Genomic DNA, 18,643 nt, shown 5'->3' on the forward strand with positions numbered 1-18,643 from the left:
TCTTATGTTGTCATTTTTAAAATATTTAAATTTTAAAGCATAATTAGAGCACTTTGAAATTTTGAAATTATAATATTTTACATACCAATAACCCTTAAATATTGAAACATCGTAAGAAGACCAATGTAAGAGCATAGATAGTATTATTAACTCTAAGTTTGATGATTAATTTACTCTCATACTAAAACTAACAACATTTGGTACTTTTTTTTTTTTTGGTACATTTGCTTTTGTTTTTAACATTTAGATTAGAATATCATTTTTTGTTTAATATTAGAACGATAGTACTAATTTATTATATTTATTTAAAATTTACCGTAATATATATGTTTCCAACCAGACATTTTCACGGAGGGAAATATCAAAAATGTATATTTTGATTAAGCACATATTATTTAATTTATATTGTAATGAATACAATGTATCACTTGGTATATGACATAGGTACTCAAGTATGACTTAAAAGTATAATCAAGATAGCATTGTAAATTTTAAAGTACCTATACAAATCAGCATAATTTAATATTTGTTTAAAATTACAAATAGGTAATGTATTAGAATCTTGTATTTTATATTTTTACAGGCTAAAAAAATGTGGTATCTTAAAAGAATTAGCTTAAAATTTATGTTTCAAGCGGAAAAAATAAAAAGTTCAAATTAAAATTAAAAAAAGGTAATTTTTATTAAATGTTCAAGATCATTAGCCCCTGTTTTAAGTATAATTTAGTAAATATTATATACTTTTCAGGTTGTGCTTGACAGATCCATGTCGCTGGCACCCCTCATTTTGAATTTCTGGTCCAAACCCGGGGCGATCGTTTGTGCTTCGTTAGTGCTTTTTATCCCGTCGTTAGTGCTTTATCCCTTCCAAGATTATTCGCATATCGAATGGAGGGGGGTGCTGTGTATGTATTAATTCGAGTCCACCCCCATAACTTTGTCTAAAACTCTTCAATACAATGAGGTTAATATGACCCTTGGATGCATTCCAGTTAAATCTCATAGTTTTGATGTTAAATTACTTAAATCTGAGTTATATATTTTTTTACGTATTATTACGTAAACAAATTTTTTTCTAAATTTCAGATTTATGCTAATTTCCGCCAATAGCTTTATGATTCAACTTAAATTCGTCCCTGCATATGACTTATCGATATAGAAAAATATTGTTAAAGTAATTTAGACCACTGATGGATAAAACTGAAAATCTTGTTGTAAAAATTCTAAAAAAATGAATACCCACGCAATTGGTATAAGGTTTGAAGTGTTATGCTTGTTCGAAATAATTATAATTTTTTTTTAAAAAAATAATTTTTCTTGAGTTTCTGTTACTAGTGGAAATTTAAAAGTTATTTGCTAGTCAACCAATTTTTGTCAATAATTGTAACTTGTAACATTTTCCCTACGTTTATATGTGATTTAAAATTATCAATTTAAATGAATTCTAACAATAATTAATAAAATAATGGACATTATTTATAAAAATTATAAATAAATTCAATTTAAATAAAAATAATTAATTAATTAATTTTTCTTTATTATTTTCAATTTTCATTAATTATTTTAATTAATCAATATTATTACTTATTGTTGAGTATTATTATTGTTTAATAAATAAAATTAATTACTTAATATAATAAAAAAAAGTTAATTGACTGTTACCATTTTTATTAATTGTTAAATATTTTTATAATTACTATTAACTAATTTTTTTGTGTTTATAATTATTATTATAACAACAACCCATAAAAACATGTTTTGTACTATTTTTCTTTTAAAAAATTATAAATGTTATTTACCTATGTTACTCGTTACTTAGATAAATCATCAATGATAGATATAGTTTATTATGTAGGAATTCAATATTAAGCAAGTACTGAAGTAGAGAAGTCCAGCGCTAGTAAACTTTAAAGGTACAAGCGTAGGTTTAAGCATTAACAAGTTCAAAAGTTAATTTTCTTTATTTAAATAAAGCACGTTGCGTTGTAACAAAATTGTCTCGATAATCTTATCGTAATAACTGTTATATTATGTCAATTACAAATTAGGTATAGGTATAAATATCTACAGGTATTCACACTCATAGTAGAAAATATACAGTGTGTTATTTTTGACATGGATAACTAATGTGTTACAGGTGTTTCCATTTTATTGTATTATGATCATTCATTTTTTCGATTTTGACATTATTGATTTCGGACATTTATACCAAGGATATACTTGATTTTGGACATTTTTATCGTGGACATTTTTGTATAATACCCTGCTGGGTAGCTAGTAGCTACTCAGGTCAAGCATTCAAGCCCACATTTAACTTGTCCTGCTCATATGCTTTATACTTATTATATAATATTAATATTTTTATATAATTATATAACTGTAGTACAATATATTTGTTTAATAAATCAATTTTTCAAAAAATAAAGTAATTTTGTTATCTGGATATAACGATCCGACTCTTTAGATCCCTTAAAGATCGATTCTGCTGGATTTCATACTTTATAAATAAGAAGATAGCGATAATTCATTATCCATTGGTGTATTTTCATTTTTATTCAAAAGAGTACGTAGTTTAATTTATCGTTTTATTATAACTGCGGGTTCACCTAGAACTTCATTTAATTTGCTTGCTGCATTTTCTTCTATTGCAAGACTTTCAATTATATTTAAATTTGATGTTTCTAATTTTGATTTTATTTTAATTAAGAATCAAAAATTGGCAGAAATATATGCTAAATGATTTTTCGGGACATTATTTTGCATAATATCAGTAGCTTTTGGTACAAATAAAAATTGTATAGATATGAAAATATGAAATGTTTACAAAATATAATATAAATATTGATAAAATATTTAAAAATATGTATTTACATCAGACTCATCGGAGTACCTATGTAAAAAATATGTAAAATAAAAAATTCTTGTTTTATTCAGGGTATTATAAAACGTGTTTTAAATTCTGAACGGAGTGATGAATGTATTGATTTTACAATGATGTAAGTTTTTTTTTATTTATTTTTTTTATTTTATTTTTTATTTTTGTGTCTGTCATCATATTTTGAAGTTGTAATAATGCTTCGATTTTTGACTTCAGCCCCTCTTTGAATAGGAAAATTCATCAGTGACCTACTCTCCATCTCTACTATACAGTAATTAGTCAGTAAAGCGATACCCACTTTTTTTTTTAATCAGAATATTAAGAAATTTGCGTTCAATAAAATTATGTATTTACATAAAAATCACATTTTAGTAGACAAATTATTATTTATTACAATAATTTTCACTATGATAACACTTGTATAACTATCTCGATCGCCTGACATTAATATTCTAATAGTCATAAATTAAAAAAGTGGGCAAGTGGGTATCGCTCTGCTGTATAGTAGAGATGGAGAGTAGGTCACTGGTCACTATAATGGATGTGTTAAATTTGAATGCAATGACGGGTATCATTGTTTACAAAAAACGATTCTGAACGGAGATGATTTGTCAGTCAATGATAATTAGTTGGATATATTATATTATTTATATTATTACCTATATTTAAATTGTAATATATCGTTATTTTACGCGATTTCTTAAAAAATTAAATTTTATACGCTCATAAAATGTTTTCTATATTGAAACTGGAATTTTTTTTTACAATTACTTAAAGGAATACTTATGGATAACCTTATATTGGATTTTTGAACTTAAAGTATAAATCACAAAACTTTTATGAATTTTCAACTTCAAAATTTCGCGATTTTGATATATTTCGTAAATATTTGAACTTTAAATGCTTATAAACAAAAATTGTGATTAACGATTTTTGATCTTTTTACTACGATAAGTTCAACTTATAATAAATTTTGTATTAAATTTTAAAGATTTTTTGGATAGCCAAATTATTTTTATCGGCATTTTAAGAAAAAAAACTTAAAAAAGTCAAAAATTTCAATTGTCTATAAGTAACTTAAAAAAATTCCAAATGTTTTGAAAATTTAATCGTAAATAGATAACGCTAATATAAACATTTGGTGAAATTTTCAAATATTTACAATGATTCGTTTTTGAGTTACAGCAAAATCAAAAAATGGATTTTGTCGAAAAAATGCATAAAAATTCCCGTTTTTCCATAATTTTTTCAGGGTTTTTCCCGACGCTTTTGAAAACTATTGAAAATTTTTTACTTTTGACCCCCCAAAGTACCTACCAACAAGATGAATTTTCCTTTTCAAAGAGGGGCTGAAGTCAAAAATCGAAGCATTATTACTACTCCAAAAAGTGATGAGAGACACAAAAAAAAAAAAAAAACACACACACATCATTGTTAAATCAGTACATTCATCACGCCGTTCAGAATCTAAAATATAACTGTGTCGTTACCTTATTATTTATTGCAATCAAAATACTCCATACCATTTCACAATATATATTTATAATGATTATTACCATTACAGTTATTAATATCATTATTATTATTTAAATGAGGTATTATTTGTTTAAATACAATTTTATTTCAGAAAATTTCGAATGTGTGGATGTACTTTTTTTAAATTCATTCCTGTTGTCTTGAAATCAAAGACAATCAAACAATACAATAATCATTTTTGTAATATTATAGTCTACAGATAATTAATTATAAATTTTTATCTTTTTCTAATTTAAAGTAGCGTTTGGTTATGATATTTTATAGTTACTAAATTTAACAAGAAGTTAAGAAACTAGTCTTTAACGTTTTTAATATTATATGATGAAAACTCTCTTAACGGAAATTTCTAAATAACAAACATTTGTATGAGTACAAATATTAGTTATAGCTTGTTACATAACTATTGTTGTTTGATTTTGATCATTTTGATCGTTATTGTTTGGCTATATAATTACAAATAATACTTGTCATATTATACTTTAAATAACTATAAACATTATAATATACAATATACAATCAGTGGCGTATTTAGCTTTTGGGTGCCCATAGGCTAAATTATTCTGGCGCTCCTATCCTTACCTCGTGGTACCAAGGAATCAACAATATTTAGTCTGAACCTTTCATGATACATTTTTTTTATGCATATTTTTATTAAAATAATTTGTATTAAATATTTAAAACAAAAAAATTTTAACATAAATAATAAAATATTTAATTCAATAATATAAATATATATATTCCGTATATATATACGGACACCTCTAAATAACGGACATCTCTAATCTACTTGTTTTATTTTATCAGTTTAGTCGTTTCCGTTGTCGTCGTGTCATGTTAGCGAGCTAGCGACTAGCCGTTAGTTTTATAATTTTCTTGTTTTGTACTGTTTCAAAAGTATTCGCTAAAAAGCGTAAAATCAACAATGAAAAAAACAGTTTTAATAGCTTATAGGAGAATGAGTATTAATTAGTATTAAGTCGATTTGGTAAAATTATCATTTGCAACTATACATCCTCAAATCTCACATGAGAACATGTTGTAAATATACATAAATAAATATAAAAAATACATTTTAAAGAATTATAAATTTTTTATTGCTCTCCATGCTTTCTGACCATTTTTAAGTTAAAAAAATTGGCTCTTTAGTAACTTTGAGTTGCCCTTTTTTCCATCCCTGATATATTGAATAAAAATTTTATTAGACATTTTTGGTATGTAATAAACTTAATGTTATATATTGTAGTTATTTTATAGTTATTTGAAAACATTCTTAGTGATAAATTATAATATTATATTTTTGTTACAAAACTGTAATTTATCGTATACGTCTTGTACAATAATACAATTATATGTATATTATTAAAATTTAAAACATACCTTATCGGAATGTTATTATTTTGCATACGCAGTACGCCGTCAGACATTTTTATACCTATATGGCTATATGTGTTATGTATTAGAAATCTTATCTTGAGTCAACATGTTAACATACAATTATGGTAAGATGATTACATATTTTAATGTATTACAAAAATATAAATACATATACATGTATCTTATAAACAAAATTGTTAAGAATCATATACTTTAAATTACTTATGTTGCAATATTATTGTATTTTCTGTAATAATAGATATTTAAATAAATATTTTAAATTTGAACATAAATTTATAAAATAATTTATTAACTGAGATGAACTTAACTTTAGTGAATATTGAAATTAAAATTGTATTTACGTTCCAGGCGATTTATTGACTTGTTATACAATGCCTGTAAAAAATGAGTAATAAAATGTTTCTTATCCTTGCTGAGCGCTGGGCCAACTATAATTATTGGCTTAGATAATTTGTGAATTAAAATATGTTTAATCGTGTATATAAAAATATGAATATCATGAATGAAATTTGTAATTCAAATAAATAATTTATTGGTAGGCATACAGTAAATACAATTATTACTTATTAATCCAATGAAATTAAACTTATGATGTGTCAAATTCAAAAACTAATTGAACTTTTTAGTGTCGATTTTTAATATTTATGTAAGTATATTATGTTTATTATATTAAGTCCGTAAAAATAATATACTCAATGTGTAACGTCTACAGTCTGTAGTTTTGAAGATTATTGCAAATATCTAAAGTACGAATAAAATTCTGAAATCCTATAAAGCAAAATAACATTACCAACAGTATAGCGCACTTGTGCTTGTCTTGATTATTATGAAAAAAAATTCTTAAATCTTGTACGAAACATTTTACAATTAATAATAATATAGTTGTAATGATAATAATAATATAAATAATAAATATATATAACACAATCTCTTTTTGGAACGTTCCCATTATTTTACACCATATCCCTATTAGTTATACTCGTTAATAAAATTAAAAATATAAATCCTTTGAACAGAATGACGAAGCTGGCCAATTAATACGAATAATACGTATCATTCCTATTCCAACTGATTTAGTTTAAAATATTATTGTTATTACTTTTTTTAAATGTTACTATTATTTAAAATATTTATTGTTATTTTTATCATTTTAATTCACTTCAATAATTTCAGTTTTTGTGTAATTACCTAGTTATTATTTAAATAATTCAATCCATTTATAATTGCTTTATCGCTTGGACTGAAAAGTATTCTATACAAATCCTAGGCCTGCTATTAAATCATTATTGTACTATTTTATAATGACATGTATCATATTTTAATGTTGTTTTAAAGTTGTTAAAGTTGTTAAAGCATTTTATATAATCCCTAGGATTTCTATAAAAATGTAAGGTTAACTTAGAAGTTTTGTATTGTATCTAATCAATATTAACTATGTTTATTATTTAGTTTTATTTTTAAATATGTTTATCATTTAATTATATTACTTATATATGTATGTAATTGATGCATGATATTTTGTATTGCATAAAATATTTGACATTTTGATTTGCAAGTGCATTAGACAAAACGTTGTCTAGTTCTCGTAGATTGTTGGGTTACTATTGCTCAAAAATCAAATTAATTTTTAACTGGAATTACTTTAATTGTTACTAAATTTGTTTGACGATATGTAAATTGAGTCCTTGAGGTTTGAGTAAGTATCGTAAAGTTAAAAAGGCTTTTCTTATAGTTCCTGAATGATAATACCCATCAACTGTAACCTGAAATAATATTTAATTTAATATACCATAAATGATAAAATATGAATGACTTAATAATATCTTTACGTATCCATGTTATATTTACCTCTAATTTAAAACAGCTCAAACATTTCGATAATTTCTATACCAAGTACTGTAATTCATACCGTGGCACGAATTTCTGCAAGATTAAGATTTTTTAATTGACTATTTTTATAATGTATAATTTTATATCAATTTTATACGCTTATAAAATAACATATAGTTTAGCATTCTATACAATATCCATTGCCATTAATCATCATATACATTTTTACTAACTTTTAGTATTCTATAAAAATCCTAGGTATTTTATAGAATGCCATATTAAACTCTTTGCTGTTAACACACATATATATATATAAATATGTAATAACAATTTAAAATGTTGATATATTAATATACTTATATACATGTTTTATAAATCGTATGTCTAATGTTGTTAATAATACGTATAAGGATCTATAACATATATATACATACGTTACATTATTATAGCTTATTATGAAGGTATTTATAAATTATAAAAAGTTAATAAATTGTATATATTCAAATACTTGATAAAAGTAATAATTGTAACATTATGGTTAAATGGATTCGATACTTTTTAAAACCGTGTTTTTACGTAGATGTTATAGCTGCAGACAGTTTTATGTATTTGATAAATCGATTTAGGTTTCCAAGACACCCGAAAACGTATGTTTATAGCAGGTGCCCGGTAGCTATTATTATTTGAACATAACACTTGTAATGTTAAAGGTATACAAGTGAATATTTCCTCTTCGATGATCAATACTTATTTAGTGCGTTAGGTACGTTCATAGTTATACACATAAACACACACACATCCAATCGTTAACAATCACAAAGATTTACCGTTTGAAATATTTTGTTTGGCAAATTTTTGTAGTTTTGCACAATATAATTTTATATTATCAGTTGCTGTATATACATTATAATAATCATTGTAATAAATATTTGTTATAATATTTTAATATTTCGTAGGATATCAAGATGAAAAAATCTCGTTTAAAAACTAACAAATGTCATATCAAAAACTCGGAAAAGTGTACGGATGATATTTCTATGGATGGCGTCCACCCCTTGCTGTTCTGTAGTCATACATGGACTAAATGCGTTCCAATCAGTGTAAGTTGCTTTTTATTATACGTCAGTTTTATGACGTTAAAAAACGTAATGTATATTTATTTTAATATTATCCATATTATAGCATCGAGTTCATCTGATGCATCCGTCGATGTCAATTGGACGTAACTATAGACTAGCACTTGAAAAGACATTAAGAGAAATCAACAAGTCACGAGAAATGACTATGAGCTGTAAAATATTAGATGAAGATCGTCATTTATTAAATCGTCCGCGCCAAAAAGGTGAATCTGAACCATATAAGACGAAATCCACAAATGATTACAAATGCACCGGCGTCGTTCCTTTGGCGGTAAATCAATATTTATATATGTATATAAATATTATTATTATACACAATAAACATTACGCATTTGATTTGTCTTATTATCTTTGGCCTATAGGTGTTTTCATCATATATTTTTTTAATTTTGTACAGGATTTGTTGTCTGGAAAATATTACAAGGATAAAGCAGAGTTGAGGGAACAAAAAATGATCGAAAAGAAAATAAAAAGTGAAAAAGCTATGATAAAACCTGAGTTACCTTCAAAGTAATTAGTATTTAGTAATATCTACATAACCTAATATACCTTCAACTAATTAATATATAAATATATTTTTTTATTAATTTTCCATGCGCGTATTATTTTATTTTTTTCTTGACAGTTTTATTGGTTCATCAATACGAGCTTGTACTGCAATGGGTCCGGACGAACAGTTAAATATACTGAAAGATATGTGGCGAAAAGAGAAAAACATCAAAATCGTCATTAGTAAAGAAGACAACGAAACAATTGTATACTATTTGAACGAAGTAAGATGATATTTTAAATTTTACATTTATAAATTAATCATGAAAAAAGTTTTTAATTTATATAATTTTTTTTAATAATAATAAAAAAATTTGAACATTTTCTTTTACCAGGGTATAACAAGTGATTTTTATAATCCATTTCCTGAAGAAGTGCTGGAAAATATAAAGAAAAATCGTGTTAAAACGAATCTATTGAAAAAGTAAGTTTTCCTATTTATAGATTATTACTAACAGTATTGATGAAACAATATTGTTATTTTTAAAAACTAATTTGAGTTTTTTTTTTGAAATAACCACCGATTATTTTGCGATAAAAGTTACTTATAGTACTTATTCAATATTCATATAAGTAATTTTAGAACTTTTTCTAAAAAGATTTATACTAAAAATTAAAATTAAATAACTGTAACGGGTAATAGAACTTAATGATATAATACTACAGTGTATGTATTATGTATGTTACTGTTAATATCCACAGTATGACAATTACAGATAAATTTCAAAAATACAACTTGAATTGAAAAATGTGAACAATAACAAGTAAAAGTCGACATTTACATGATTATTTTGGCATATTGTTTATTTTTATACATAGGTACAATAACGGATATGGGCTGTATAATGTTTACATATGTATGTTTTTAACAAAATATATTAATAATAGGTATATTAAATTATTTAAATTGTATTGATTCATTGTACTTATATTATTAGGTAAATTTATGATTATATATTTTTATACAAATTATTATTTAAAAGAAGTGGTGAGAATGATTGATACGTATTATAAGTTAGTTTCAGTAATTTAATTTATTGCAACAATAGACAAATGCACAAACGTTCATGAAACTTTGAATTTTACTATAATTTTAATATAATGATAATAATTTCATTACCTATACTTTGTGGTGCACTATGTTTTTTTAATTGCAACATATACCTCTTTTCACTAGGTAGTTTTTTTAATTTATAGTGAAAGTCTGTCATACTTTAATTTTTCTTTGTTTTTTTTCTGGTGTTAATTAAAACAACTGACTTTATAACACTATTTTTGGTAGCCTATTAATAAAAAAATCATCGAGACATTTAGTATAACATAAGTATGTTATTGATAGTGGTAAATGGTAATGTTAAAGATATTAACCAACAGTCTTGTTAAGTATTCGAATACTTGTATATAGTTGTATTTAAATACTTTTTTTTTAGTTTTATATACTTTTCGACCAATGTATTTTTTAAATACTTAAGAATATTTTTTATTTGTATTTTTATTCTAAAATACTAAATACTATTTTTCATTCTAGTGTTTTATTTCAAATTCCAATTACCAATATTTAAAAAATGTTGATCAACCACAACATTTTTTCAGTTACGGCCTTGTGACAAATAATGTTAAGTAATTATCTAATATCTTATATACCTATTGAAGTATTACATTTATTAGCTCAAATATTTATAAATAAGTTTATATACCTATCTATTTGCATATAATGTTAATTATATTTATATATGAGTTATTAATAAAAATAAATATTTCAATATAAAATTTATTGAACTAAAAACAAAGTATTTGAATACGTATTTTAAATACAAATGACACAAAGTATTTAAGTATGTATTCTGAATACATTTGAAAAGTATTCTTAACAAGACTGTTAACCAATACGATATGGTTAGGTACGGCACAGTTTAAAATATTATGTCAAGATTCAATAATAATTTATTTTGGTGTACCTATGTCAACATTTACCCGTGACAGTTATTTGTCAACTATCAAAGTCGACGAAATCTGCAGACATTTATAGTAGGTAACATATAATATGTTATCAATATTATTGATTAATCTACCTAGTAAATATTGCAGATACACATAAAAAAGATATGCGTATTTGTTGCTGATTGTAACAACATAGCAATGCACATGCATAGTCAGCATTTTTCAATATCGTGATAGGAGAAGAAGGGACTTCAAAATTTAGATCTAAAAATACATGATTTTCTGTTAACATTCTCTTTAATTAAATTTATAAATATACAACCTATACTTATTCAATCGACGATTTACTGTAGGTGTTATTGTTATTTTTTATGAAATTAAATAAAAATAATTCGGGAAACTTGCTCTGCTGTATAATAGGTGTTGAGTAAATATTTATATTGAATTGGTCACTGTAACAGATACGTTCAAATTGAATTAAGTGGAAAATCATTGCATATAAAACATGATTCTGAGTAGAGATAGCTTATCAGCCTATTATTCTAAGGTGTTTTACAATAAATATGTGTTACTAATTATAATTTATTTTTGTAATACGGTTAGCTGACCTATTTGTTGACAAAAATAAATCGTATATATTATATAATACCTAATTATTATAATTATTATTGCTTAATATGATATTAGTATATAACAAACTGTTATTAAATTATAAGTCAATATTGATTTACTGTAGAATTATGATGTAAATAGTAAGTTTTGTTATAAATAGCTTAAATTTAACCTAAATATTTATATGCACTTTATAATAATAAACGTAGCGGTGAAATATTTCAAGTTCCTGTGGGCTGTGAATAATATACTTTTTAATTACAACAAAATAATTGAAATTGTAATTTTTGTTTGGAAAAATTTAATTTTTAAATGTCAATAAAAAATTGTTTTTACGAATTTAGAGATATTTAGGTTGGTATAAGAACAACTTAAATGGAAACTGATATTATGTTTACAAGCTTTTTAGCTGATATTTTTTTTATATAATTTATATAAAAATGGAATGTTTTCAATTTATTTTCTATGATTAAAATTTTTGAATTTCAATAAAATATGAAAAATCATTTAACGATAAATCGTTACTTTACATGTGAATCGTCAAAATTTTAAATTCAAATATTCATAAAAAATGTATGTAGTTTCACGCAAAACTTTCTTTCAAAATTCCAGTAAATAAACCTTTGTGGAACCTTGTACTACATTTTTAAACCTCGAGTACCTATAAATATTAAAAAATAATTTTATAACTACAAAATGTTCATATAAACCTAAAAATATTTTTAAAATTATACCACATAATATACTATATATTGTTATAATAATATAATGATAATATGAATATCGCATAAACATTTCGATTGATCTATAAGCTTTGAAAATTTAATACAAGGTTCCTAATATTTTTCATATCTAATTAATAAATATTGGAAAATATATAATCACAATATTTGCTTATAAAAGTTTGATGCTAAATCCATTTATAAAATGTTCAATTTCTATACCTAATATACTTGACAATTCAAAACAAGTTTCTTCATCATAAGTAATAAAATAGCTTAGGACGCTTAGGTATAATATTATTCGTGGCTTTGTGGGCACTATTGAACATTTTACATATATCATCAATTGTGCTAAATATGCGCAATAATGTCATTTTTAAAATAATATTTAGAATTTTTATATTTAATTATATGCATTTTGACCTATTTATACCATGAGCCTATTCATACTGTTTAATGGTAAAGTGTACTGTTAAAAAAGCTATAATACTTATTAATAATAGTATAGCCTGGTATAAATATATTATATAAAAATTAGATACCAATAATAAATAATATAATAAATGTTATAAGAAAAAATAATTCTACCTACTGTATAAATAAATTACATTAATAGTAATATAAAAAATATAAAAGGTTAGGTATTATATTACTATAATATACTAATTGATAGGGCCAACACTTGTTTGCATTTGCATATTTTTATTGGTTGGTCAAAAAAATAGCTAGTTTATACCAAAATTTGTTTCATAACCTAAAGATGCTGTTTTTGTATATTTTTGTATATTATGGCATTTTTGCATTTTTAGGGCATATTATTGCATCATATTTAAGATCTTAAAAACTCGTTATAGAATCAATTAAACTAATAGAAACGGCGCGAAGTAAAATATGTGAAGTTAGTGGCACTGATATTAAAAAAAAATGTGAAGATGTTTTTTTTTCAAAAATAATGGTTTTCATATTCTTACGAAAATTTCTTAAGTATTATCCGGTGATGTATCCACGTTAAAAGGTATTCCAGAAGATTTGACAAGCAACAATTTGTTGTATTATAAATAGGCACCTATTACATCCGTTGATGTAGAACGTTCTTTTTCACGCTACAAAAATTGAAAAAAATTTTAACGGGCAATCGACGCTCAATGCTGTTTGAAAACTTGTCCAAATCATTAATTGTTCAATACAATAAGATCAAGTAAAAATTTAAATATTTATCATTTGATTAATGTTTTTGTTTAACTTATTATTTATTAATTAATTATTACTTTAATTTTTTAATTTTTAATATTTTTTTATTACACATTTTTGTAAATCATTGGCAATAATTGCATTATAGTATAATACATAAAACAAAATTAATCATTTAATCATATTTACAATAATATTTTTTTTTTTTTAGAGCATATTAAGGGCATATTTTGGAAATTTTTAGGGTATAACTGCATACATATTTTATAGATTTTTAGGGCATATAATATTTGGCCTTGTCCTTACTTATTATAGTGATATAGACTGACCGCCGGCAGATCATCTTCGTTCAGAATTGTTTTTCGTATGCAATGATTTACCAATGAATTCAAATTTAACACATATATTTCAATGACAAAATATTATATTCTATACCTATACTACACAGCAAAACGGTTACTTACGTTTTTTTCTTTGTTGATGCTTCTGGGTGGTTAATTCTTAAATATCGCTATAAACATGATGTTAGTATGCTACTGATATACTGTTGATATTGACGTAGAATTATTAAACCTTGCATTTTTAAATCAAATAGTGAAATTAATTATAAAATAAATATTTACTTGTCTTAAAGTATATATAATTATTTATAATATAGTATGTAATATTAAATTAAGCAAACAAGGAATTAAACCTAATAAGGCAATTTTATTAAGTATTTAATAATTTTACGTTTAATTTAAAAAATATTATATTATTAAGCTATTTCATGAATAATTTTAATCAGGTTTCATTTTTTGATAAAATCTTTGGAAAGTGAAGTACGACAAAATTATGATACTGCTTGCAAAAAAATACTCCTAGACTATATATTAATGGATCCAGATGAATTAAAAAGAATCGGAATAACAAATTATTATAGATCTGATTATTCGTCTATGCAAATCAGAGGTCCAATTCCATGGCATCAAACAGCTATAATTCAAAGAGAACAGCTAAGGAATAATTTATACATTTTTAGTGATTCAATTTTAATGTTGAATAATATATGGAAAAAGTAAGCAAGTTTGATGTATTCTATACAAGTATATTATATAATTATTATTATTATTATTATTTTTTTTTTTTTAAAGGTATTCTAAAGGTTATATTTTTCCAATAAGAAATTTAAAAAAAGTTGGTATACCTATAAAACCAAGTTCTTTACAAGATTTTTTGGATAAATCGTGCGAACAATTTCGACACAAATTAGTAAAAGAGTATGTAATTTCATTAACACTTAGATTCTAAAAATATATTTTTAACGTAAAATGATCGTTTTTAAATTAATTTCTGGGCTTCAAAAATAAACTATAAGTAAGAAATATTTTTTAAACTCATTGATAATTTTTTTAATTTATAAGTATTCTTTTGAATGGATTCGGGATTGATCGAAACTAAATTTATTTTAGTTAACTACTGTCTATTTTGTATACCATTACAATTTCCATTATGTAATGTACCAATTCCTCATCAAAAATTTACAATTTTTTGCGTAATCTAGATGTTGTATACATTTGATACATAGAATACCTACTACAAATTAATATATATTAATAAATATATATATATATATATATATGTTACGGTAAAAGTAAGAATACCGGTTAAACCTAGAATTTACCAGTAAATCCTAGGTTTCGCCGACTACTAGCTGTTGGTCCGAATTTCGGACATTTACCGAAATCAATTGGTAAATGTCCGAAATTCGGACCAACAGTAGTCGGCGAAACCTAGGATTTACCGGTAAATTCTAGGTTTAACCGGTATTCGTACTTTTACCGTAATATATATATATATATTAATATATTAATAATATGTTTAATAATATGTTTTAAGAATTATTACATAAAATAATAAATATAAAATATTATTTTTTTTTTGATTGTTTCTAAATTAGTTTAATACCTATATTAGAATATTCTAAATTTATGAATACATCGTTACAAAAACAAAGAAAATTGACTAATAATCCGAGCATCAATTTAAAAAAATAAATCTTTTTTTACATCGCATGTAATATTATATTCTTAAAGCTTATAAATGTATAGAATGCATACAATAATACATATTTTAAAAATATTTAAATTATATTAATTGGATTTTTTCACTTGTAAATACATTAACATGTATTATTTTGTAAACAAATAATAATAATTTAATGATTTATTTTTTATTCAATATTTATAATTATACGTTAATTAATCACCCATTAATGATAATTATATTATGATTTTATAAAAATTTTGAATACCTATAGGCTATAATAGTGATTATGTTTTATTTAACAACTTGAATTTAGTATAACATATATACAGTTCTTAATGAATAATTTGTAACTCAAAAAGGTGGATTGTAGAATGTGCTGAATTATTTTTGAAAACAAAAGACAATTACCAAGATTTATTACCAACGCACAGTACAAAAGCATCGAAGTATCAAATTCAAAAGTTTTTTGACTGTGTTGCAGCAACTATGTCCAGACAGTTGAGACAAATTGTTTTTAAATCTTTGAAACATTTCATGAAGAAAATACTTAAATATAAGGTTAGGATAAAGTACTTTAAAAATATATATTTTTATAGCGTAATTTAAAATAATTTTAATTAGTTAAATGTTTATTAAATAGTTACCTACTTTATTAAATATTAATAGGCAACAAAATATATATTAACAATTTTAATTTAATAAAATAATTAATTAATGCAAAAACTAGATAATCATTTATTATACTTGATTTAAGTAGTTTATATTATAATAAATCATTATAAATGATTTAAATATTTAAAATTAGATGTCCTATGACCATAATACAAATAGGTAGTTAAATGTATAAAAATATGGTTTTCTAAATACATATATAATATATGTATGTATAAAATAATTTGTTTTAAAATGTATTTTTAGAACGGAAATGTAATAGATTCTGAATTCAAAGACAATATGTTTATAAGTCTGCCGTTTTTTGTTCTTCGAGCAGTTCCAAATTCAGATTCAATTGAAATATCATTTGAGCCCACACGGGAAGAATGTTTAAATCTTTTATTGTCAATCCCGCGAAAAATAATTAAAACAGTAGAAGATATTCCAAGAGTTGAACAACTATTAATAAAAAGTAATATAAATATTTAACACCTACTATCATTAAAATATATTACCATTAACAATAAAATGTTGCTAGAATTCAAAGGTGATTCTACAATGGTACTAAAAAATATTCATGAATCTGAGGAGGAAATTCAAAAAATGTTGTTTGAAGTTGGTAAGATTTTAGAAAACAATTTTCCAGGGCCAGAAACTTATATAACATATTATAAGACATACAACTATTTGATAAACGGCACAGAAACTAAAGCATTAAATACAATTTTCACAAGTGATCCATTTCCATTACTAAGTGTATGTATTTAAATAGTATAATATTATTTAAAGAATAAATAAATAATATTAATTATACTGCCTATATTTTTCAGGAATTCAATGAATGGGTCATTAAGTATGTGACTATAAATGAAGATATTCTTAAACTTAGAGATCATGTTGAATTAAATTTGATGAAATTAGATGTATCTGAGGTTAATACAAATTTAAAAAATATAATTATGAGTTTGAAGAACAGAATTCTTGAATATTTTATGAATTTAACACAACAAAATATTTCTGGGTAAGTATATGCCGAAATTTTGAACAAATTGTATATTAGTGATATAAAGAATAATAATAATAAAATAAAAATAATAAAACAAATAACAATCATAAGTAAAATATTATTTTTCAGAATAAATAGTGCATTTGAGGTAATGTCTGCCAAGTCCTCGGAAATGCCGGATACCACTGAAGATTTAGTTGAACTAAGTAATTATATAACACTATGTCGGGAGTCCACTTTATCAAAAATGAAAGCTCAACTGAGAACTGTCGGAGATTACATAATGTTTCTTTTTGAATATACAGAATTTAACAGTAATACAATTAAAATTGTATTCAATTTTATTTCATTACATTTTATTTTAAAACTGCTAAACCTTAATAGTTGATGATATACATTTGCAATCGCGAGTCTTTCGATGGCCTCAAGAGATTGAACAGTTTTTAGATTTAGCTACAAGCAGAGTTATTCAAAAGAAAGGAGTAGTCGAAGGCCAGTTGAAATCTAAAAAAACAGAATTTGAATTTGAGTATGTTAAAAATTGAAATAAATTATTTTACTATTATTTATTTCGATGTTATTTGCTTATAGTCTTAAAAATCACTTCAAACTGTTGGACAATTTAAAAAAAAAAGACCCACCAATATTAACTAATGACGAAATAATAGCAGCCACTGAAGAAGTTGAACGTCTTACCAATTTCCTTAAAGAGGATATTGCTGCTGCAAACGTACGTAATTTAAATATATATTATACATATGTAATAAAACAATAATATAGTTATAACTTAATTTAATTAAAACAAAATATTTTTAAAACTGCAACAGTGTTTAATATATTATATGCTGTTATAATTGTGTTTATCTTATCCTATATTGTAACATTAATAATAGTTAAGTTAAACAATTATCTATACCATTTCAATATATTATTTACCAATAGGGTAAGAATATAATAGTTATTAGGATTAAAATAATAATGAAATTAAATAATCTAGAGCATAAATCACACTGAAAAACTTTTGGATGTAGAGGTTACACCATATACTCAACTTCATTCAATGGTTGCGGCTAGTGAGCAATTTGACCATTTGTGGCACATTGTTCATGATTTTCAGAATTACTATGAAATATGGTTTAATGGTAAAATATACTACACAGAT

At 23.7% G+C, this 18,643-nt stretch overlaps 2 protein-coding genes across 2 annotated transcripts in view; both read left to right on the forward strand.

Moving 5' to 3' along the window:
• Nucleotides 1-8,411: 8,411 nt before the first annotated feature.
• Nucleotides 8,412-14,854, forward strand: LOC132927696 (dynein axonemal heavy chain 3-like). Its single transcript, XM_060992285.1, has 7 exons — nt 8,412-8,534; nt 8,596-8,739; nt 8,822-9,049; nt 9,176-9,288; nt 9,404-9,551; nt 9,663-9,751; nt 14,581-14,854. Exons 2-7 carry the CDS (start codon nt 8,605-8,607, stop codon nt 14,852-14,854), a joined length of 987 nt encoding a protein of 328 aa, XP_060848268.1. The 5' UTR covers nt 8,412-8,534; nt 8,596-8,604.
• A 1,900-nt stretch (nt 14,855-16,754) lies between these two features.
• LOC132927695 (dynein axonemal heavy chain 3-like) overlaps nt 16,755-18,643 on the forward strand; it is a 31,458-nt gene continuing 29,569 nt past the window's right edge. The window contains exons 1-7 of the mRNA XM_060992284.1: nt 16,755-16,947; nt 17,014-17,231; nt 17,306-17,496; nt 17,611-17,795; nt 17,866-18,010; nt 18,073-18,211; nt 18,479-18,623. Of these exons, the coding sequence (XP_060848267.1) occupies nt 16,776-16,947; nt 17,014-17,231; nt 17,306-17,496; nt 17,611-17,795; nt 17,866-18,010; nt 18,073-18,211; nt 18,479-18,623 (1,195 nt within the window). The 5' untranslated portion in view covers nt 16,755-16,775. The remainder of the gene's footprint in view (nt 16,948-17,013; nt 17,232-17,305; nt 17,497-17,610; nt 17,796-17,865; nt 18,011-18,072; nt 18,212-18,478; nt 18,624-18,643) is intronic.

This window comes from Rhopalosiphum padi, chromosome 3 (genome assembly GCF_020882245.1).
Source record: "Rhopalosiphum padi isolate XX-2018 chromosome 3, ASM2088224v1, whole genome shotgun sequence".
NCBI lineage: Eukaryota > Metazoa > Arthropoda > Insecta > Hemiptera > Aphididae > Rhopalosiphum > Rhopalosiphum padi.

Bases quoted from the DNA above. Each gene is read 5' to 3' on its own strand.
- LOC132927696 (XM_060992285.1), top strand. From the start codon at position 8,605: ATGAAAAAATCTCGTTTAAAAACTAACAAATGTCATATCAAAAACTCG. The intron at 9,050-9,175 runs GTAAATCAATAT...AATTTTGTACAG, and splicing joins CCGGCGTCGTTCCTTTGGCG to GATTTGTTGTCTGGAAAATA. The intron at 9,552-9,662 runs GTAAGATGATAT...TTCTTTTACCAG, and splicing joins TTGTATACTATTTGAACGAA to GGTATAACAAGTGATTTTTA.